General features: G+C 35.4%; 1 protein-coding gene across 2 annotated transcripts in view; it reads right to left on the reverse strand.

Annotated features, from left to right (window-relative positions):
* Positions 1–25,689, reverse strand: part of UVRAG (UV radiation resistance associated) — a 292,228-nt gene that overhangs the window by 149,593 nt on the left and 116,946 nt on the right. For both annotated transcript variants that reach the window (XM_032853034.1, XM_032853035.1), the window contains one exon: positions 8,223–8,328. In XM_032853034.1, the coding sequence (XP_032708925.1) occupies positions 8,223–8,328 (106 nt within the window). The remainder of the gene's footprint in view (positions 1–8,222; positions 8,329–25,689) is intronic.

A 25,689-nucleotide genomic window follows, 5' to 3' on the forward strand; every position in this document is an offset into this window, starting at 1 on the left:
ATCTATATTAGTTTTCCCACAAAACCTGGAAATAATTAACAATCTGGGGAAAAGCTATGAACTATGGCAGTTGTCCTATGAGAACAAATTTGCTTTTAAATGTCATTTGTAGGTTCTTTCTATCGCACTTAACCTTCTCAACCACTAAGAAAGGGAAAATATTTCCTTAGAAAATACTTAATCCAACCCATTAATTTCATAGACTCAGTGGCAATATAAGGCCTAGAACCCAGGTCCAGCTAGGAAGATAAAGCAAAATATATATAATAATAAAACATACATACGTTGCGTCCCTGGGGGGCTCAGTTGGTTAAGTGACTGCCTTCAGCTCAGGTCATGATCCCAGAATACTGGGATCAAGTTCCACATCAGGCTCCCAGTTCCATGGAAAGTCTGCTTCTCCCCCTGACCTCCCCTCTCATGTGCTCTCACTCTGTCTCTCTCTCTCTCAAATAAATAAATAAAATCTTAAAAAAAATACGTAAGTTCTACTTCCGCTATAAGAGAATGAGCACTTAACAAACTGGTCCTCTCATAAGTAATAGCTCCAGACTCTAATTAAATTACAAAAAGCTACTACCTGAGGATTCTGGAGATTGATCAATGACAGGTAAATTGTGGAGAGACTCAGAACCTGGTGCAAGCAACCAACACAAAGTGTGAATTTCCTCTTTTCTGTAGCTTTGTGCTGAGGGTGGCTGCAGTCAAACTCCAAAGAAAGACAACCATCTCTCTGGCCAGGGGAACCAGGGGAAAAGAGATCACACAATCAAGGCCACCAGAATGGAGGAAGCCAGAGAATGGACACCCAGTTTCTGTTTACACTCAATATGAATCTCTGAATCATACACCACACATGTATGAGGCAAACAGAAAGCTGCTGGGCCTAAAGGTAAAAGTACTGAACTGAATGAAATCTGAGCCAAGGTCCATTGAGGGCATGACAGTTTGAGCCTAACTAAGCTGACTACCTGCTAAAATGAAAACATCAATGTTCTTCAGAGGAAAGTAACAAAATCCAGACATTCCACAAAATTACATTCACATTGTCCAGGTACTATATAGTACTACCCAATATATGAAGAGCCAGGAAAATGTTACTCACTCTCTAAGGAAAAGACAATCACCGTATGCCAATCCCAAGATAACAGAGATGTTAGAATTATCATACAAAGACTTTAAAGCCACTATTATAAATATGCTGAGTGAGAAAAAGTAAAATATTCTTATAATGAATAAAAAGATATGATGTCTCAGTCAAGTCCCAGAAAAAGTAAATACTCTCATAATGAATAAAAAGATGAAATCTCAACAGAGGACTAGAAATATTAAAAGCAGACACTTCTGCTTCTGGTCAAGATGGAATAAGAAAAAGGAACACTGATCAAATAATTTGATCAGGCTACAGTAATCCTACTACCAATCTGATAAAATAATTTAAAACACTGTATTTCAGGGTGCCTGAGTGGCTCAGTGGGTTAAGCCTCTGCCTTCAGCTCAGGTCATGATCTCGGGGTCCTGGGATCAAGCCCGGCATCAGGTCTCTGCTCAGCAGGGAGCCTGCCTCCCCTCTCTCTGCCTGCCTCTCTGCCCACTTGTGATCTCTGTCAAATAAATAAAAAAAATTTAAAAAAAAATAAAACACTGTATTTCAACATCCCTAATAAATATAGCATAAAATCCTTGAAATTATTTCCAGATCAAATCCAGCAAGATACAAAAAAAAGAGTATATACTGTAACCAATTCAGGTTTATTCCAGAAATGTAATGTTAAACATCTGAAATTACAGAGAATCAATGAGAAAAATCACATGATTATTTCAATAGATTCAGAAAAAGCATCTAACTAAATTCAACATCCATTCATGATAAAAACTCTCAGAAACTAGGAATAAGAGGGAACTTCCTAACACTAATAAAGGTATTACTATCATTATGCTTAATTAATAAAGGAGGAATCATTTCCCCCATGAACACGAACAAATAAAGGATTTCTACTTGTATCACTTTGTTCTAGCTATAGAAATAAGTCAGAAAAATTAAATAATAAAGCACACAAGGCAGCCCAAGTTTGCAGGTATGGTTGTTTACATAGAAAATCTCAATAAACATACAAAATAACTCTTGAGAACTAAAAAGTAAATAGAACAAGACTGCAAGATACTAGGTTAATAAATCAGTAAGAACTGTATTCTTTCCTACTAGCAACAAACAGGTAAGACTGTGGACTCTGAGAAACAAACTGAGGGTTCTGGAGGGGAGGATGGTGGAGGGATGGGTGAGCCTGGTGGTGGATACTATGGAGGTCACATATTGCATGGAGCACTGGGTGTGGTGCATAAACAATGAATTCTGGAACACTGAAAAGAAATAAAATGAAAAAAAAAAAGAAACAAAAATTCAAAACCAATCCCATTTGCAAGAATGCCTCCCCAAAATTCAAATAAACTACTTAGGAATAACTTATAAAAGATGTCCAAAATCTTTACAGTGAAAGCTGTAAGATATTGGGAGAATTAAAGAAACGTCTATAAAAGAAATAAATGCCATGTTCCATAGACTCATTATTGCTAAGATGTCAATTCTCCACAAACTGATCTACAAATCCTTATCAAAATTGCAACAGGCTTTTTTTTTTTTTTAAAGAAATGGATCAACTGATTCTCAATTCACTTGGAAATACAAAGAACATGGACAACCCATGTAACTTATAAAATGAACAAAACTGGAGGACTTGCCCTACCTGGTATTAAAACAACAGATGTGTAAGAGACTTTGGTATTTGGTGAAAGGTAGACATATAGATCAGTGGAACAAAACAGAGAATCCAGAAATAGATGAACATATATTTGGTCAATTAAATTTGGACAAATATTTCAAAACAATTAAACCAGAAAATACCATTAAATCAACTGTATATTCATACAGAACAAAAAGAACCTTACTGAACTTGTACAAAAAAACTAGCTTGAGATGGATCATAGATCTAAATGACAAGCCCCAAACTACAAAATTTCTTTAACAAAACGCAGAAGAAATTGATGCAACTTTAGGTGAGTCAAACATTTCTTACAAAGAAAACAAAAAACCCTGCCTATAAAATAACATTAAAAAATACATTTTATTTCATTAGACTTTTAAACTTTTGCTCCTTGGAAGACATCATTAAGAACATGAAAAGGCAAGTCACAGAACATTAAGAAAAATACAAATATACACGCAAACATGTGCATATACACGCACTCTCCTCTCTCCTTCTCCCCTTCCCCTCTGTTTAACATAAGAAGACAGAAATTCCATTTAAAAATGAGGGGAAAAATATGAAACTAGTCCCCTCTACTGGAATGAAAGCTGGACTTAGTATTTTGCTTTCAAAAAATTCAGCATGGAAAGGATACTCCAAAGGAGTATAATGGATAAACCTGGGGACACTACCTTAACCAAGTAGTGACTCAGGTAAATATCAACACTGATAAGAAATAGTGATTTAAATATAGGAAAGAATGAGAAACTGTCCTAGATCAGAGAAGCCTAGGAAGGCATGACTAAATTCAGTGTGGTATCCTGGGCTGGATACTGGAACCAAAAAAAGGGATATCAGAATCTAGGCTAATCATGGCAAAACATCAGACAAGTCCCAGTCAGGAGATATTCTATAAAATATCTGACAAGTAATCCTCAAAATTGTCGAAGTCATTAAAAACAATGAAAGCCTGAAATATTTTCACATCCAAGAAGAGTCTAAGGAAGCCTGTCTACTAAATGTAATATGGGTTCCTGCACGGGATCATGGAAGAGAAAAGAACTTCAGGTAAGAATTAAGGAAATCTGAAGAAAGCCTGGATTTTAGTGAATGATGATTTATCAGTACAGATGCATTAACTATAACGTTAAGGTAAAATGTTAGTAACAGGAGAAATTGGTTGTAGGGTATACTCTTTGTACCATCTTTGTAATAATTCTATAAATCTACTATTGTTGTAAAATAAAGTTTATTTATTTAAAAGAAAGACATGAGTGGAAACATTGGTGAAACCTGAATAAAGGCCACAGCTAATGGTAATGTATCAGTGTCAACTTCTTGGTTTGATAATGTACCATGTGAAATGTAACATGGTTATAGAAGAGGTTAATATTAAGGGAAACCAGATGAAAGTCAAATGGAAACTCTCTGAACTATCTCTGCAAGTTTTCTGTAAACCTAAATAGTTTATTTTTTTTAATGGGCAGAAATAAACTTATACTTCTTAAAGAATACACAAGTGACCAATAAATATATGAAAAATGTTTATCATAAAAATGCAATTATAAACTAAAATTAGAGAACACTACACATCCAATAAGAGAAGGGCTAAAATTAAAAAGACTAACCTTTTAAATGAAATGGACAAATTCTTGAAAGACATAAATTACTAAAGCTCACTCAAGAAGCAGATAACATCAATAATCCACAACTATTAAAGAACTGAATTCTTAGTTCAAAATCCACAAAGAAAATTTCAGGTCCAGATGGCTTCACTGGTAAATTCTACCAAACATTTAAGAAATAATTCCAATTCTACACACAACCTTTTAGAAAATAGAAGAAAAAACACTTCCCAAGTCACTAGTTATGGCCAATCTCACCCTGATAACAAAACCACACGAACAGATTATAAGAAAACAAAATTACAGACCAATATTCCCCGTAAATATAGATGCAAAAATCCTTTAAACAGGGGCACTTGGGTGGCTCAGCCAGTTATCCATCTGCCTTTGCTCAGGTCATGCTCCCGGAGTCCCAGGGCATTGTGCTCCCTGCTCAGCAGGGAGTCTGCTTCTCCCTCTCACTCTACTCCTCCTCTGGTGGTGCTTTCTCTCTCTTGCTCACAAATACATAAATAAAAATCTTTTAATTTATCTTTCTATTTATTTATTACTTTATGTATTTATTTACTTTTTTTAAAAAAAATTTAAATTTTTAAAAATAAAATCTTTAAAAAAATACTTGAAACATTTTAGCAAATTGAATCTGGCAATACACATAAAAAAATAATAACTCCTCATGAACAAGAGGGGCTTTCCCCAAAAATGCAACACTGGATTAACATTTAAAAATTAACCAATGTATTTTATCATCATAATACAAGAACATGGGCAAAAATACAATTATCAACAGATACAGGAAAGGCAGCTGAAAAATCCAAAACATAGGCAAAAATTCAAGATAACAATGGTAGAAATTTCATAAGAAATGTAACTAAATGTCAAAAAGATAAGTTGTCTATTGATGTAGTATGAGAAGATGCGAAATCTTTAAAAGCCATCAAGTATGAACTCAATTTCTAATAACAGAGGTACTTACGTTTGGTCTTACAAAGTGTTCTAATTTCTTTCAGCATCAAGTATGTCTTCTTATTATACATAGGCTAAAATTATTTTATTTATTTACTTATCTACTTATTTACTTATTTGAGAGAGAGAGCCAGCGAGTAGGCAACAGACAGCACAAGCCAGGGGGAGAGGCAGAGGGAGAAGGGAGAAGCAGGCTCCCCACTGAGCAGGAGCCCGATGCGGGGCTCAATTTCTGGACCCTGGTACCACAACCTGAGCTGAAGGCAGGCGTTCAACTGTCTGAGCCACCCAGGTGCCCCTAGATATAGGCTAAAATTAAAGTCAATTCTTAAAAATTGAAAATGCTTGGGCTGAAGTATAATGACCTTGGGCCAATTTAGAAAGGAATGAGGGAAAAAGGTAGTAGTAAAGGTTTCTAATTTGCTACAGATAAGTTGTAAAGTAGAAAATTAATAAGTAAATGGTATTATTCCCCAAAAGAAGACAAGTAAACCAAAATTTGTCTTTACTTGTCAAATGATTATGGGAAAGTTGTTTCCTTTCTTCAGGCCTCATTCTCCGTCCTTTTTTAACAGTTTAATGCTTGTTTTTAATCCTTATTTAAAAAATAAATAAATAAAAAGACAAAATATAGGCCCCAAATAGTGTCACTTAGACCAAGTTCCCAAACTAACCTCCTCTAGAAATGCAGTCTTACCTGGCCAGCCAAGAATCTTTCAAACCATGCTAGTAAGATTGCCACTTTGGCCCTCTCTTTCTCCACAAAAAAGATGAGGCAATCCACAAGCTAAGAGACCTTGCTTTTACTCCTAGAAAGCCGCCTTTTCTTTTGAAAATCCTTTTCTTTTGCTAATAACTTTCTTGCCCCCACCCTCCTTCTATTAAAAACCTTGCATTCTGTAGGACTCTTTGGAGAGAGCTTTGGAGCTCTCTCTAGAAGAGGTGCCGCCCCACTGATTCATAAATCATTTGAAAAAGTCAAGTAGATACTCAAATTAACTTGGTTGAATTTTGTTATTTAACATGCTAGATTCATTTGTAAATCTAATATTTATTGAACCTACTATGTGTTAAGCACTCTTCTAGACACTGGTGAATACAGCAGTGAAGAAACACAGACAAAAATGTCTCCCCTCACAGAGATTAGAGAGACAGATAAATAAAATACCTATGTAAAATATATAGCATGTTAAAGGGTAATAAATACTATGGAGAAAAATGTAACAGGGAAGGGAACAGAATGTACTGAGGAGGGTTGGTTTTAGGGAAGTTATATGGGAACTAGATGATGCCTAGGTTCACCTTCAGTTCAAAAATCAACAATTCTTGTCTATGTTGACCAGGCAGCATAAAAACACACAGTGAACCTCTGAACCTGACCTCCTTAAACTCACACATTCTATCACCTTGCTTGGTGTGTCACCACTTATATTTTAGAAAAATAGGATTAAACATACATTTTTCCATACTGAGATAAAACATATGCTGTCATTTAATGAAATAAGTAATTTCTCAGTCTTGCCTTGGGAGACGAAAGAAAGAAAGAAAGAAAGAAAGAAAGAAAGAAAGAAAGAAAGCCAGCCTAGCAATTTGTCCTCAGACAAAGGTTCTATAAATGTGGCATTTCTGTACACTACAGAAAGGCTTAAAATTAGCTGCTTTTTCTCCTTTTCCAATATATTTGTGGTCTGGCTTTTCTTCCTTTACCAAGGCTGAGTTAAAACAAGAGGTGGTTTGACAGCTTCTCCAAAACAGAAGATTTTCCAAAGGCAAGAAAAATCAGATGGATAAGCATTACTACTATAGCTATTATAGCTACCATATTTTGTATGCCCGCTGTAAGCATCAGACACTTTATCCATCAGGTTGAATTATATGAAACTACCATTTATGGGTCAAAATCAGCAATTTTATATAGTTTAAATACATCATCATCCATTCACTTCAAATTCCATGAGAGAGACATCTCTGTTGATGGTTAACTGTGCTGTTTTTCTATAGTTCATCTATTAAATTACTATCGCTGGCATATCTTCAAGATAATACAGAATATCTGTTTAGAGGTACAAAGGCCTTCTCCTAAGTTGATGGTGCTATAAATGACAACTGGAAGATACTGCCTATCTAGGAGAAAACAAATATTTCAAGCTTTTTTGGTTAGGACTTAATTTGAGGATTTGAATTGTATTTTAACTATCATAATCCATAGCACAAATTTCAACAAAAGCTAACCATAGCCATGTGGCTTCATTTTGAGAAAAGTTCAATTTATTAGTTATGCCTACTATTCTGCTTACAAAGACACAATCTTTATATCAAAATTAGTATTTTTGTCCACTAGAAAGAGTATAAAACAACCCCAAATTATACTAATATATTAAATCCGTCTATTTGGGTTGGAATTTCTATTTCTTTGGAAATGCCTCATCAATCTTTCCCAAAAGGAATCTTTCCCAAGAGAGAACACCATCCATAAACCAACCTATTAAGTCCAATCCAATAATTTTAAATTCTTCTTTTAAAAGGAGATTAGTCCCTTAAGTTTTTTTTTTTTTCTTTCTGGCAGCTATTTCTTATTCACTATACAGTTGGCATCTAGAGTTTACATTGGTAAGACATTAATAAAATAACGTTTAGTTATTTTCTAAGTAATTGTATGTAATCTAAAATTTCACCTAGCAGCAAAAGGCAGGCACTCTGCATGTTAGATTACAGGAAATAGCAAAGTGTTCTCCAACATTTAAATGCCAACATAAGTCTCAGCAAAACATTAAAAGAAAAAATAACTAAAGTTTTCCGAAAAAGAAATTAATTAACATAAGAAGAACATGATGATCACATTTAGAGATCAAGGAGTCTAAACAAGTAAATATATTTTAAAACCTACCAGTTCATTGCTTGTAGATGTGAGCCTTAGCTTTTCTTCAATTTCCTTTCCAATTTTCTGAACAGTTACCTGAGTCTGTTTAATTGCACACTGGGCTCTATGAAGCCTAGAAATAAAAGTTGCAGAAAAATTTAAGTGAGTTAACTATAAACTTTTAACACAGAGCGACAGATATAAATGGAACAAAATGAGGACAAACCTTCCAGGATAAGCAGAACTAGTAATCAACTCAAACTAACCATTTCAGGTCATTATTCCCTAGCATATTTATAATGAAATAAACAGGAATTACTGTGGACCCTAAAAACATCCTTTCTATTCCTGCCTGCCTGCCCACCTCTGATATACTGAGAGCTAAAATGGCAAACTCACAGGAGTCTGGAAGACACCTTAGAAAATAATCTAGTTGAGGGGTTCCTCAGTGGCTCAGTTGATTGAGCACCTGGCTCTTGGTTTCATCTCAGGTCATTATCTCATGGATCAAGGGATCAAGCCCACAGTCAGGCTCCACACTGGGCAGGAAGTCTGCTTGAAGATTCTATCCCTCTGTCCTTCCCTCAATGCGCTCTCTCTCTATAGATAAATAATGTTTGTTTTTTGTTTTTGTTTTTCTTAAAGGAAAGAATTTGGTTGAATTCTATCATGTTACAAAGATGAAAACTGAGGCCCAGAGAAATTAAGTGGAGTGTTAAAGTCACCAGGAGAAGATCACTGATAACAAAAAATATTACCTATGGGTATATACAAAGAAAAAAAGAATTAACAATAATCCCAGTTAAAGCAGCAGTAGCCACTCTGAAACAAGAAACACTGAAAAAATTAAGAACAATTTTTCTTTTTTGCTTTCATTATCGGTTTGTGTCTTTCTTAGTCTGTTGGTCTTCAAATATAGCTTATATATTTCTTTATACATATATACAAATTGTCTTTATTTTTAGATATCATGATTTTCATAAAACGAAAATGAATTTCATTAGTAATCTACAAAACAACTACTAGAACTAATAAGGTCACAGGTTACGAGGTCAATATACAGAAATTCATTATATTTCTAAACACGGGTCTTTGTTTCACAATCACAATTCTGATCTCAAAAGGCTTTCATTTTTTTAAAGAAATTAAGAAGCTGATACTGTAATTTATAAAGAAAAACAAAGACTCTAGAAGAGATAAACCCAGATACACTTTTTTTTTAATAAAACTACATAATCAAAACAATATGGTACTGGCATAACGATCAAAACATAGATCAATGGAACAGAGTAAAGATTAAATAAATAAAGCTACACATATATGGCCAACTGATTTTGGACAAAGGAATCCAGACAAACTAATGGAGAAAATAAAGTTTTCTAAACAAATGGTACTGGATAAACTGGCAAAAAAAATTAATTTCATTCCCTACCTCACAGCACATGCAAAAGATTAATTCAATGACAGCATAGTAAACATAAACCCTAAAATCATAAGACTTGTAGAAAAAATAGAGAATCTCTTGCAACCCTGGGGGAGGTAAAGATTTCGTAGAGAAGGCATGAAAAGCACTAACCATAAAATTAAAAATAGATAAATTGGACCTCACAAAAATAAAAAATGTCTGTACATCTAAAGATGGCATTAAGAAAATGATAAGCAGTCTGGGAGATAATACTTGCAAAACATCAATCTGACAAAGGACTGTGTCTGGAGTATATAAAGAACTCTTATAAATCAGTAACAAAAAGACAACCCAATAAAAAATGGGCAAAAAAGTAAAATTCTTCACAAAGTTGACATAAGAGTGGCCAGTAAGTACAAGAAAAGGTACTCAACATCTTGGTCATCACGAACATGCAAATTAAAATCGTAAGAAGATACCATTTTACACCAGCTAGGATAGCCAAAATTAAAATAACAACACCTAATACTAGCAAGGATGTGGAGCAACTTGTATACATTACCAATAAGAGTGTAAAAAAGTACTACAATTTGGAAAACAGTTTCTTATAAAGTTAAACATCCATCTAACCTATGACCCAGTATTTCTACTCCTAAGCATTTACTCAAGAACAATAAGAACATATGTCTACATGAAGATCTGTAGAAGATTTTCACAGAAAACAACACAAATGTCCATCAAACAGGAGAATTAATAAACAAACTGAGGTATAATTCGACTCATCAATACAAAGGAAGACACACTGAATCACACAACAATCTGAACTAATCTCAAAAGCATTATGTTGAGTGAAAAAAGCCAAGAACAAAAAGTAGACTGTATGATTCCATTTATACATAGTTCAAGAACAGGTAAAAGCAATCCATGATGACAGAAATCAAGAGTTGCTGTGTGGGGTGGGACTGACTGGTAGAAGACGGGGGAAACAAAGGGAACTCCCTGAGGTGATGGAAATGTCTAACATATCTTTCCTGGAGTGCGGGTACATAGCTATATGCAGAATTTACACTTAGAATCTATGCATTTCACTGTGTAAATTTTACCCCAATTTTTAAAAATCATTCAATAATTCTAACCTGAAAGATATCCTATATACAAGGTGAACGTTTTCAGGGATTCGATGGCATCGGGAACCAGTATCAGGAACACAAGCAAAGACATTACTACCTCTGCCTACATTATGATGATGATGATGATGATGATGATGATGATACTATACACCAAAAATATTCATGACATATTCTGCACTTCCAGAAATTGCTTGATAGTTATTGAGGATTTCTTAGATCATCTAAAAGGGCCATCTAAAAGAGAGCAACTTAGGTCATCTAGAAGGGAACAACTCTTACTATAGCTAGTTTGCTCATGAGCTAAGTTACTCAAGCAACTTCCTCGAGGCTCCTGTGGAATCCAACAGAGGTTACACTCCATCCTACTACCTCTTGCGCTGGGAATGCATGTGTACACACTCTCTTGGTAGTAATACTCTCTTACAAAGTTGGCTCTACAGAAATTTAAAAGCAAAGAGAGGCCCCTTGTCATGCAGTCCTAGCATATATCTCCATCCTCATTTCCTGATAGTCCTTAACTTGCATGCTCAGCTCCCAGCAATTCTCCAAGCACATCATGCCATTTTTTTGTTTCTGTGCCTTTGAGTGAGCTGATCTATCTGCCTGTAAGTTTTCCCCATCTCTTAACAGATAAGTACACTCCTGAGTCCATTAAAAAGGCAGTTCAAGCACAATTGCTTCTTCAAAGACCTTTCTGGACTATTCCAGACAGATGAAGGCACTCCTTCCTCTGGAAATCTACAGCATTCCATATACGAACCTCTAACAAAGATGACAGAACCACATTTTATACCAACTGTTTATTTCCTTACTAGATCTCTCCAAGAAAAAAAAAAATCTCTTATTTTTATATACATTCTCAGCGCTTAGAACAGAACGTGGCACAAAGGAGGCACTCAAAAGATATCTGCGAACTGCATGTCAACTAACTCCTGAACATAAAAGCTCAGTCCCAAGATTTGAATATTTTTTACAGGTATCAGTGGGAGAGTGAAAGATCATAGTGATAGTTCCCTATATTTACAACTTTAAATACTATATTCAAAACAAAAATAAAATAAAAACTACTCACTTAAGTAAGGAAACATGCAATTTTTACTAAAAAAATCATCAGAATTGTAATAATAATAGGCATTATCAACTCAGAGCAGAAATCAACAAAATAGCCTGTTACTTTAAAAGGGGGAAAATGCTGCCTGAAACTCACTGGTACTATGCAAACAACCTTGTCAAATGGTAAAGACTTTAAAAATAAAAATGATTCATGACCATAATTAATGTATGACTTCAGCTATTTGGCTCTCACTGCCCCAGACGCTTTCTGATCTTACCTTAGGGGCTTAAAACACACAGACAGAGTCACATTTCCTCCAATCTTCAGTGTTATCCAAATAGACTTTCAGAGCCCCTGCTACATCAAGACAGAGCTAATAACGTCCCCCTTTCAAACCCAACAGAAGAATAAAAGTTTGATATGTTTAGGCTTTTAAACATAACATGGGGCATCCTGATTCCCCTGAGGGTGAGGAGGTGAAGAACTGACAAGGAAAGGAACTGCTTTACTTCCAAACCAGCTAGACAGTTTCAGAGGACTGTTTCTTGATTTTGCAAACTATGAAATGGTACTATAAAGAAATACACATCATCTAGTCATCTGGTGGCAGGTCGAATACCAACACTAACACTGCCAAGCTGAAATAAACTCATTACCATGGGTTTGAGGAGGAGGGATCAAACAGCTCTCTGAGAGGCACTATAACTGGAGCAAACAGATGCAGCCCTTTTACTTAGTATGCTTTGAGATAACAGTAAAATGGAAACTGGGCTCTAAAATAATGTTTTGGGGAAAGACAGTGCTGTGAATATAAAAATCTATGGAATAAAAGGCATTATGTCAAACAAATAATATATATTGAGACCATACCAATCAATTATTAACAATTATCTCAGTAAAGGAGAAGTTAGGAGGCAATTTTTGTCCACTTATTATAGATCATATCACATCTGAAATGCTGCATTCTGTTTTTAGGTGAAATATGACAAATCAGGATCCCTAGAAAGGCAGTATACTTCCTTATGGCATGTGGGAAGAGATAAAAAGGGAGAAGTAAATATAAGAAAAGACAGGTATCTATTGAGACAGACACCTTATCATTGATGACTTTGTATTTCATAGGAAGAAGCACAGATTTTTTTTTTTCCTGAAGGAATTATGAAACCATTAAAGTTTTAAGTGAGAAAAGATTTAATTACATTTATACTTTAGAAAGATCTTTCTTCCTAAAAGAAGGTAAACGGGACACAGAGGCAAGACTGTAAACAGGAAGGCTAGAGTGTGGTTATTATAGCCTCCTTAGGAAAAGTTTAGGCATTGCTCTAAATTAAAAAGGGAATAGGAATGTGTAGATGTGAAAAGTGAGAGAGAAGGAGAAATAAAGAATGATGCCCCACCTCAAAAAAACAAAACAAAACAAAAAAGAATGAGGCCCAAAAACAAATTACCAACATCAGGAACACAAGGAAAGACATCACCAGATCTTATAGACATTTAAAGGGAATTACTGGGAAATTATGAGCAACATGCCAAAAATTTAAAAACTTAGATGACAGTCAAATTGCTTTAAAAAATCCCAAGTTTCCAAAACAAATAAATGAATTAGAAAATCTGAATCGCCATTATTGGTTAAAGAAACTAAACTTGTAATTAAAACCACTTTCATGTACAAAACTCTAGGTTCAGAGAACTTCACTGGTATTATACTAGTTTTAACAAAATCTTTCAAAGAAGAGGAAACACTTCTCAATTTGTTGTATAAGACCAGTATAATCCTTGTACCAAAACATGACAAGAACATGACAAGAAAAGACAAGTACCATGCATGACTATAAATGCAAAAATCATTAAAAAAAGTTAGCAAATCAAATCCAGCAATATATCAAAAGGATAACACACATCTTGCTCAAATAGGTTTATTTGAAGAGAACAAGGTTAATTTACCATTTGAAAATCAATAATGACAAAATAAAGAAGAAAAATATGGCTATCTCAAACGATGCCCCCAAAAAAGTATTTGATAAAATTCAATACCTGTTAGTGATTAAAAGCAAAACCAAAAAACCTTGGACAAACTAAGGGAAAAGGAGAGCTGGGCGCCTGGGTGGCTCAGTGGGTTAAGCCTCTGCCTTTAGCTCATGTCATGATCTCGGGGTCCTGGGATTGAGCCCCACATCAGGCTCTCTGCTCAGCAGTGAGCCTGCTTCCCACCCCCACCCCCCACCCCCACCTGCCTCTCTGCTGACTTGTGATCTCTGTCAAATAAATAAATAAAATCTTAAAAGAAAAAAAAAAGGAGAGCTTACTCTGATAAAGAATTTATTTTTTAAAAATCTACAGCTAATACAAAAGAGGGACTTAAATGAAAAAACCTACAGCTAATATTAGATCAGGAGCAAGGAAAGGTGTCCACTTTCACCACTCTAATTCAACAATGTAACCCAGGTCCAAATCACTGCAATCAGGCAATTGAAAAATCATAAATATATGAAAGGAAGAAGCAAAAATGTCAATTCAGAGATGCTTTATTGTACACATATAAAAATTCAAAAAGCATGTAATTAAACTAATAAATAAGTTTAGCAAGACTGCAAGATTCCAGATTAATATATAAAAACTTAATGGTATTTTTATATCATACAAACAAATACTAGGTAACACTAATGAAAGATGTGCAAGGCCCGTGCACTGAAAACTATAAAACATTGCTTAGAGAAATTTTAAAATCCCTAACAAATGGAGACATGTAATAATTACATGGGTTGGAAGACTCAGTGTTGTTAAGAAGTTGAGTCTCCCCTAAATCTATCCAGAGTAAAAACAATCCCAGCCAAACCCTTGCAGTCTTTTTTCTTTTAACTGACAAGCTGATTCTAAAGTTGATATACAAATATAAAAGTCCTAGAATAGCCAAGAAAATGTTAAAGAAAAACAAAGTTGAAGCTTACACTACCAGATTTTATGACTTATCACAAAGCTAGGGTTTATAAAGTAGTAGTTACAGAAGTCTAAACAAATAGATGAATGAAACAGAATTCAGATTATAGAAACAAACCCATTATATAAAATAAATCTAGTTTTTGATAAGGGAAAGAAAAATTTTGTCAACAAATGACACTGAAATAACTGGATTTTGACATGGGGAGAAAATGAACCTTAATCTCTACCTCTCATCATATGCAAAAAGTTAAACTGAAATAGATCAAAAACTAAATGTAAAATCTAAAACTATAAAGCTTCTAGAGTAACATGTAGAAACTGTATTCACGACCTCATGACCTTGGATTAAGCAAAGATTTTCTAAACAGGAAACAAAAGGTATTATTCATAAAATAAGAAGCTGATATAGTATAGCAACATTTGAAACTTCTACTTATTAAAAGGTATTATAGCAAAAAGTAAAAATCAAGACAGAGAGTAGGAAAAAATGTTATATATATTTGTGTGTGTGTGTGTGTGTGTGTGTGTGTATAATCTATATATATAATCTGACAAGGACTTGTATTTATAATACACAAAGAAACTTACAAATCAATGATAAAAATAAAACCCAATAAATGTTATCAAAATATTTGAATAAGCACTTCACAAAGGATATAAAAATGGCCAATAACATGAAATGGTGTTTCACTATTCATGATAGATTAAAAAATTAAAATCAAAAGGATATCTCAAAACCCACTGTAACTGCTCAAATTGTCAAAATGACAATACCAAATGATGGCAAGGAGTAGAAGAGCTGAGCTTTCAAACATTGCTAATAGGACTGTAAAACTGTGTAACTATTGAAGAACTGCTTGGCAATTTCCAATAAACTAAACATACTATCTATCAGATGAGCAGGTAGTTCCATTCTGAAGTATAATAAAAGAATAAATAAATAAATTAAATTAAATAAATAAATAAAAAGCATGTGACCACAAAAGACTTCTATAAGGCTATTCCTTAAAAGCTTTATTCAGAACTTTAAAAAGTAGAAACAATTCAAACATTCATCAATAAGCTACTGGGTAAAGAAATTATGGTATATGCACAGAAATATCACTCAGCAACAAATAAATAAACTGCTGATCTATAAAATAACCTAAAGTTCAAAAACTGTATGTTGAACAAAAAAAAGTCAGAAACTGAAAGAGTACACCATATGATTCCATTTATAAGAAGTTTAAGAACAGGAAAAGCAAATAATGAAGAGGCAATAAGAAAAGGGTTTAACTCAGGGGTAGGAGTAAGGGTGTAAGAATGACTGGCAAAGGGGTATATGGAAATTTTCTGGATAATGGAATATATTCTATACCATGATTGAATGAGGACAACATGGGTATGTACATTTGTCAAAACTCATCACACTGTACACTTAAATTCCCTGCATTTTACTGTATATAAATTATACTGCAAAGAAAAAAATGGGGAAATGATAGCTAGTATACAGCTTGGGGAATCAGGAAAATGGTGATGTTATTTATTGAGGTGGGGAATACAGAATGAGCAGTTTGAAAAGACAATTCTACCTTCAGTTTGAGGTGCCTGTGTAATATCCAAAAGGAGGTGTTGAATATGACTTGAATATAAGAGTCTGGAGCTTAGTAGACTGATCTTGGCTGGAGACAAAAATGTGGCAATCATTAGCACACAGATGTTTATTAATGTTATGAAAGTGAATGAGATCATTCTGGAAGACTGTGAGAATGAAAGAGAACAGAGCCTAGAACAGAATCCTGAGGAACATCAATATTTAAGGGATTAGAAAAAAAAATTAAAAGCTGCAAAGAATTCTGACCAAGAATGTCCAGAGAAGTAGAAGGACAGCTGGGAGAGTTGATGTTACAGCAGTCCAAGGAACCGAACATCTCAAGACTGAATGACCACTGTCCTAATAGCAAGTAACCTAAATCTACAGATTTAGCAACAAGAACTTGATTAAAGCTGTTTGGAATCTGTTCTCCTTTCTCCAAGTCCACTGCCACCGTCAACTTTCAACTAGCCAATACCCTGCTGACTGGCTTCTCAGTTTCTACCTTTGTTCTTCTCAATTCCATCTCTCCTTTGTACCAAAGGTAACCCTGTCACCTGGTCAGTATTATTGTAGCTTATCTGACCAAAGAGTCTCCAGAATGCCTGCCTTATCAAGCTCTATGCTAGTCTGATCTCACCTACATCATTATGCATGTTGCAACCTGTCAATAATCTTGTGAGTGAAAGAAGAGAACAGGATTTAAAGACGGAAGACTTTGCCCCAACCAGCAACACAGTCCATCCAGTACTCCATGTTTCTCCTCTCACAGACTAACAGAGATAAACCAGTTCTCATTTATGTTGTAATTACTGATGCTTTGATACATACCTATGACTAAATTCCCTTAGAGACAACTAGAAATATTACAATCTACAAATTTGTAACTTAAAAGATTAGTGCTATCTAATGCAGCCATACCTAACCACTTTTCCTTTCTTCATCTCTACAGACACAAAATGTTTTAGATATTCTAGGTTCTCTAACAGCTAATGTTTGTCTATATAGTTCCTATCATTATATAATACACCTAGAGAAAGTTAACATATATGTGCTTCTAGTCATGTTTATAACACCTTCCATCAATGATAAAGATCTAGACACCATGAAAGTCATGAATCACCACACTGCTCTGGAAGGGTTAACTGGCAGCAATATCATATTACACCCGTCTTCTCCCTCCCTCTCCTCTCTCCTAGTCAGTACCTAAATCTGTTGATTCTTATTCCCCTATGCTCTTAACTCAACATTTCCTTTTCCTTATTCCCACTATAGGCACCCCAGCTTGGCATTAAAAAAAGGCCTCCTGGGTGGCTCATTGGGTTAAGTGTCTGACTCTTGATCTCAGGGTCCTGAGTTCAGGACCTGCACTGGGTTCCAAGCTGGCCGGAGTCTACCTTTAAAAAAAAAAAAAAGAGGCCTCCCTCCCTCTTTCTAATCTCTGCCCTCCTCAATCCATTTGGGACACTGCCAGGAGAATACTCTTCCCCAAACATACATTTTAATGGTGTACTATTTTGGGGGTGCCTAGGTGGCTCAGTGGGTTAAAGCCTCTGCCTTCAGCTCAGGTCACAGTCCCAGGGACCTGGGATCGAGCCCTATATCGGGCTCTCTGCTCAGCAGGAAACCTGCTTCCCCCTCCCTCTCTGCCTGCCTCTCTGCCTACTTGTGATCTCTGTCTGTCAAATAAATAAATAAATTTTTTTAAATGATGTACTATTTTTTTTAAAGATTTTATTTATTTATTTGACAGAGAGAGAGGTCACAAGTAGGCAGAGAGGCAGGTGGGGGGCGGGGGAAGCAGGCTCCCTGCTGAGCAGAGAGCCCAACGTGGGCCTTGATCCCAGGACCCTGAGATCATGACCTGAGCCGAAGGCAGAGGCTCAACCCACTGAGCCACCCAGGTGCCCTAATGGTGTAGTATTAAAAAAATCAAAACAACGAAATGGGGTCCAGGAGACCTTCCAACTCTTTAGTGTATCAATAAGTAGGCTGACTACTGGCACATTAGAGCTCTTTACACAGAAAAACCAGGGCCATATATAAAATTGAATCATCACAAATTCTAAAATTCTATGATTAGATGTTACTCTTTGCTTGAGAACATTCCATACTACGGAATGTATAATGTGGCTATTTACATACAAATTAACACTCAACTGTTTTAGCCTGGAAATCCAAAGTCAAATAAAATCTAGCTCAGGCACAATATTTGTTATTTAGTATTATTAAAACCCTGGGGCCAAAATGAACATCTGGCACATAATACATATTTACATATTTAATAAATAATTGAATGAATAAACATTTATTTAGTGCTTACTATGTTGCCAGGCACTGGGCTAAAAACCTGCAATGTAATATTCCATTTAACCTTCGTAACAATCCATAAACTTCATACATTATCATTCTCATTCTACATGTAAGAAGCCAGTAAGTGCCAGAATCAGTATTCAAAACCAGGTTTGTCTAAGTCCAAAGCCCATGGGTTTTCACTGTTACCTATCTTCTACCCATAAACCTATCATTCCTAAACCAATCTTGCCATCATCTCCCCAACAAACTTCAATATCAGTAATACTTTACATGTTAAATTAATTTTTAGTTTCCAAAGTCCTTTTTTTCTCAGATACACTGTTTGGCTGAACCTTCTAAATATGCAGGTCCCAGTTTAATGCTCCTACCATACCAGGTTGCTGTGTGCTTTTTCTACCATTCTACTCACAACAGCCCTCATCCCTGATCTAAATCTGCTATTGCTTTCTACCCTGCTACCTTTGCAGCAGGCAGAATTCCAAGATGCCCCCAAGATTCCCAGCCCCTGGTATACTAGCCCGGTATCATCCCCTCCTCATGGATGTTAGCAGGACCTGTGACTATGATAGGATATTACTCCCAAGATTATGCTACTTTATAAGGTGAAGGTATTTGGAAGATAAAATTAAAGTCCTAAATCCTGACTTTTAGTTAATCAAAAGGGAGATAAGCTGATGTTATAAACTGAACTGCACCCCCCCCCCCAAATTCATATGTTGAAGCCCTAACTCCTAAAGTGACAGTATTTGGGGACTGGGTTTTTAGGAGGTAGTTAAGGTTACCAGTGAGGTACGGGAGGGATCCAAATCTGACTGAATTAGTAGCTCTGCAAGAAGAGAAAGAGATAGCTATCTGTCTCCCTTCTTCCTCCCACTACAGAACAGACAGAAATTCCTCTAGGAGAGGAAAAACTCAGGGGAAAGTCCAGGCATATTTAGTAGTTAACATTTGCTAAGGCTATACCCTTATCTGCTTTGTGGTCTTCTTCATTGACCCTGGGAGTGTGGCTCTATCTAGAGTCCAGATCATGTAATAATCTACTTACTGTCTTTCCCTGCAGCACTGGATTCCATATGCCTTGAAAACACAGTCCTATATCTTATTAGTGTATATCCTCATATGAGCTTCCTCATAGTACCTGCTACGGACCTTCAATACATATTTCTTCTCTTCCTTCCCTCAGGAATAGGAAGGAGCCCAGAAGCACAGCAGACATTTAAACCCTCAAAGCATAGGAGACACTCAATAAATAACAGATGACTATTTTAAGATTTCGTCTGATTCTGTTCCTCCTAGATTGTATGAAACGTTGACTCATAAATTTACTCATGTTTTCCTATAAGTGTATCAAGCATAGAAAAACTCCTGGAAAAATACCTTGAGAACTTTTTTTTTTCAAAGTTTGCAAATCACATAATACTAGAATACAAATTTCTAATTGTCAAATTCCCTTTTAAAGAATGATTTTTTATAATGGAACCTAGGAATTCAGATATGTCTGCCTGGAACAAAGGTCTATCATTTCTCATTCTAGATATTAAATGCTTATCAACATAGCCTGAATTTTCCTAGCAGTCACATTTCACTGATTATTAACACTGATTGACTACTGACTTAAGGTTCTGTATCTTTTTTTGCTCAGGCTGTGCCCATATGTCATGCTTTCCTCTTCTAATAGTGTTGGTTTTGGGACTCAAGTATAAGGCTATATTCTTATCCCAATTAAATTTCACCTTGGAATTTAAGATGGGCTGAAAAAATATATATATATACATATATATATATGTATATATATATATATATAATCTACTTTCCAGCCCCCAAAGATCTATATACTGACTTTGTTACACAAAGCAATCACCATCTCTATAAGCTCCACATTAACACTGCTAAATTTGTAACTTTGCATATGCTTTCTATATCTTTGTTCAAATGCTTAGATTGTAATATCATAAAGGGAAGTGCATTTCCCTAGTTCACCATTATATCCCCGGCATACTGCAGTTTCCAACACGTAGTACTCAATGAACATTTGGCAAGTAAATAACTGAATGAATGGACATGTTCATAAAGACTAGATCAAAAACAGAGCCCTATATCATGCCATTAGAAATGTCCCTCTATATTGATAATAAGCAGTTATAAATCTTCCTATTTTTTACTATCATCCAGCTTATACTTCTTCATTTTGTTCCTAAAGGTTTTATTACATAGATTGTCACACACCTTCCTAGAGATATTGTCTGGATCTAAAAATCTAATTATGCTTTCAAAATGGAAACATCAGTCTGAGGTAACTTGTTCTTGTGAATGGTTCACTAAAGGGGAAGGGATTTAAGCTTCAATCTGAACGAAAGGTAGGTAGGACAACTGTATGCAAGAGAACAGTCATTTTGAGTACTGAGACTAGCATTTCAAAATCATTAAAAGAGCAGAGTGCACTGCATGTTCACAACAGGAAGCAGGTGGTGTGCTAAAGCAAAGAGTCCATGAGAGTGCTGTCATGAGAGACAGTCTGAGAAGGGTGATCAGACCCAAATTACTGTGGACTTTAAATGCTTGAGAAATCTTTTGCATTTCCACAGCACCTACAGCAGTCTTGGACACATGGGACTCACTCAAATACTTGTTGATGGGTTTATTAAATATGATAGTTTCCCAAAAGACCAGAAATCTACCCCAAAGCCTACTTCTACATTCCTCCGTCTAGACTATACACATAGTTGAGAAGAACACATCGTCTCATGGCAATGGCATCAAATAAGACAGAACACTATTACTACTTATGAAATTAACACTCTCATGGAAAAGTAAATGGTAGCATCGTGGGTGGGAAAGTTCTACTGAGGAGAGTTAGGTGGTGTGAAAGCATGTGATAATGAGCATGTCAGGTCTAAGTAAAATGTATCCTCAAAAACAAACAACACTGATGAAGCAACAGTTACAGAACGATAATCAACTCTTCAGATTTCTAATTTACATCTTGAATAACTCGTTTCAGGCAAGAAGAACCACATTTGGCATAAGAGCAAGCTAAATCATTCCCAGATTTTTTCATAATACCATCCATGTGCTAAAATGCAAGTTTAATTTAAAATATATTCATTGTACAATAAACATACTTGAGGAAGTACATATAAAAGTACCTCAGAATTAGAAACAAGAAAGGGGACAAACTACACTAAGGGCAAAGTTTTAAAAATTAAAAGGAATACTATATAGAACTTTATGCCAATAAACTAAAAAAGCCAGCAAAAGTAAATGATTTTCTAGAAAACAATAAATTACCAAGTTGCCTCAATAAGAAGTTGAAGCCCGAATAGACCAATAACCACAAAGAAATTGGAAGGTAACCAAAGAAAGGCGGAGGGTTTGCAGGCCCTGATGGATTTATGGGTGAGAACTACCACCTAAACCTAAATCATATAAACTGTTTCAAATCATGGGAAAATACAGAGAGCCTCTCAATTCATTTTAGGCTGGGGTAGCTCTTAATAGTTTTGATTTGGGTAAGTAGAGCACACTAAAAATAAAGCTATATGTCTGCCTCATTCATAAAGAATTGCAAAATACTAAATAAAACATTAGCAAATCTAACCTAAACCTAACCTAATTAAAAATTATATCATAAGCAAGCAAAATTTATCCCATGATTACAGAAGGTTTAATATCAAGCCTGTGTAGTTGCTTTATTAATAGAAAAAAAGAGGAAAAATTAGATTTGTTACTGAGTAAAATCCTTAGTTATACTAGGCATAGAAACATTCCTTGTTTTAAGACTTTATCTGAGAGAGAGTGAGAGAGAGAGCATGTGTGTGCACATAAGTTGGGAGAGGGGCAGAAGGAGAAGGAGAGACAGAATATCAAGCAGACTCCATGCTGAGTGCAGAGCCCAATGCGGGGCTCAATCCCGTGACTCTGAGATCATGATATGCAGAAAATCAGGAGTCAGATGCTTAAGTGACTGAGCCACCCAGGTACCCTGAAATATTCTTACTTGATAAAAGGAACCTATCAGAAAAATCTAACATACAAGGTACTCAATGGTAAACTACCAGAATATGAAGGATATCCTCCATGGCAAACTAAATTTTCTGTGTATGACCACAAAAAGACCTCCCACCCTACCTGGTTTTCTGCAATGTTGCCTTAATATTTCTCCACCAAGAGGTGGAATCTATTTCTCTATTCCTTGAATCTAGGCAGGCCCTATGACTGTTTTGATAAATACAGTAGAGCAGAAATAACTCTATGCTAGTTCTAGGCATAGCCCTTAATTGGCCTACAAACTTCTACATCCTCTCTCTCAATACTCATCCTGGGGGAAACCAGCTTCCAAGTAAGAAATCTTACTACCCTGACAATGCCATATGTGAGGAAGCCCAAGTTGGCCACATAGAGAAGCTCCTTAAAGGAAAAGAAGACAGAGTTGGCCACTCTCCACTGTTCCAGCAATTCCACCTAAGGCACCAAACATGTCAGTGAATATCCGTATGTCTAACCCTTCAAGATGACTTCACCCATTGTTGCCATTTGACTGCAAGTGCCCCAAGTAAAAACCACCCAGGCTATGCTCAAGTCTTCCCAGAGAACTGTGAGGATCTGAGGATAATAAATTGTCTTAAACTAAGTTTGGGGATATTCTTATAATGTTACAAGAGAATACTCACCATGGAAGACTTAGTCAATCATAATAAATTTTAAGAAATAAGAGGTATACATTTAAAAAATAAGAGACAAAACTGTTACTGGTTGCAAAAGATGTAATTATCTATATAATATACCCAAGAGAGTCAGTTAAAAACTGTTAGATTAAAAGACTTCAGTAAAGTAACCATATTCAAGACCAGCATGCATAATCTAGAACGCCTTTTCCATTAACTTTATATGATATACCAAGCAGACTAATTGTTTCAATTTGTGAAACCACGGTACCAATGCAGTAAAAAAATACATGTGCACGAATGCACTGTTTGGTTTTGCTGGGCTCACAGTCATAGATCTTGCATCTTTAACCCTGGTTAACCAGTTTATAAATTTTCATCTTCGATCATGAGAAAGATAGGGCAAGAGGAATGTAGTTGAACTAGTATACACGCATTCTGAAAATACTCATTAAATCTCATCAATCACAGGCCTCTTTAAAAATAATCCACTGCCTCCACACAGCCTCTTCCACAAAATTAATGTTTCTCAACATGAATTTCACTCTGTTCTGCCATCTGTATAATCTCAAGATGATTTTTCTGCTCCTGTAGAATCCTTCTACTCTATTTATCTCCTTCTCTATTCTTATTATATGGTCTTATACCTCTTTACAGACCCTCAGAACTCTTCTAATCAGAGAACTTTCTTTATTCCTTCCCTTTGAAGACTTCAGAAAAATCACATCAGCTTCTTCTTTTCTAAGTCTGTTTTAATGCTCACAAAAATAAAGATACTAAGTATCTTATGTATTCTTTCATTCAATTCCAATATGTACCACAAAGTTCAGCACTTGATTATGTCTGTCATCACACTAGTTTTTCCAAGTACTAAATCTTATTCAACTAGAAAGACAGTAAGCTTCTTGCCTTCTTCTCTTGTATCCTCTCCCCCACTGTATCGAACAAAGGGGTGCACACTTTGCAAGTGCTTCATATACACTGTATGGTTTTTAAAATCAATTTTGAAACTATAATTTAAATCATACCCTTCAACTAATTGGCTTTTGTGAGAACAGTATTTAAAAGGAAATTGTTAAGCTTGATTAAATATTTTTTTTAAATTGAGGTATAACTGACATAACATTACATGCGTTTTAGGTGTACAACATAATGATTTGATATCTGCATATACTGGAAAAAGATCACCATAATAAGTCCATTTGTTTTTACTGTTCTGCTCTTTTAAGATCAAGCCTTACCCTCTTCATCTCCTCCTGAGAAATTACATGGGTACAGACATAGGCCACATTTTCTAGGATTCTGAATTTTCAGGCTTGAGGTCATCAGACAGACCAATGCAAGGGTTCATAAAGACTTTCCACTTGGTTCTGAGGTTTTAGCAATGTGATATTCTTGTGGACTATGACTTTTAGTGTAAAATGAAAGATTTTTAGATTACTCAATGGTGGAAAATGGTATTTCCTTAATTTTATTCTAAACTTTGGACCAAAAAAAACAGTATCAGGTTCAAGGGAGAAGATGACAGATGCAGTGATTGTAATGAGTAACTTTAAAGGAGGCTTTACTGAAGAGATGACACATGTAAGGGTTTTTTTTCTGTTTTTGTGTGTTTTTTGTTGTTTTTTTTTTAAGGTCTTGTCAGAAAAGTTCTAATCCAGGGAAATTAACAATAAAGATATGTCAAAGTGTATACAACAATAGCAAAAATCTGAACAGAGAGAGCTGGTTTCCATCATATGCTTGGGTATGCATAGATAACAAAAGTAAAGCGAGAAAAGCATTTTTATGCAGTTTACTCCTACAAAGTAAATCCATGAATGGTGTTTTCTTCATTGAGCAAAACTTCTTGCAAAAATATGTCAGCTGAATTAAAATGTATGTCTGAGGGGCGCCTGGGTGGCTCAGTGGGATAAGCCGCTGCCTTCGGCTCAGGTCATGATCTCAGGGTCCTGGGATCGAGTCCCGCATCGGGCTCTCTGCTCAGCAGGGAGCCTGCTTCCCTCTCTCTCTCTGCCTGCCTCTCTGTCTACTTGTGATCTCTGTCTGTCAAATCAATAAATAAAAAATCTTTAAAAAAAAAATAAATAAATAAATAAATAAATAAAATGTATGTCTGAGGACATAGCTGAAAACTTTCGTGCAAACTCATTTTGTTAAATGAATGGTAACAAACAGTTCAGACTGGCAGACAATCCAGAGACGACCCAATAATTCATTGTCAGGGTATTCATCAGAATCGCCTGAGCTGCTTTATTAAAAATAACTCATTCTTGAAGCCTCTCGATCAGAATCTATGATAATTAAAATGATAATTACGTATAGGAATGAAAAAATAATCATAAAGTCACTGATTTTTAGGGCACAATTTTTACAATTAATGAATATTGTCCATTTATGGAAATACAATAA

Source organism: Lontra canadensis, unplaced genomic scaffold (genome assembly GCF_010015895.1).
Source record: "Lontra canadensis isolate GAN:19392208 unplaced genomic scaffold, GSC_riverotter_1.0 scaffold7, whole genome shotgun sequence".
Taxonomy (NCBI): Eukaryota; Metazoa; Chordata; class Mammalia; order Carnivora; family Mustelidae; genus Lontra; species Lontra canadensis.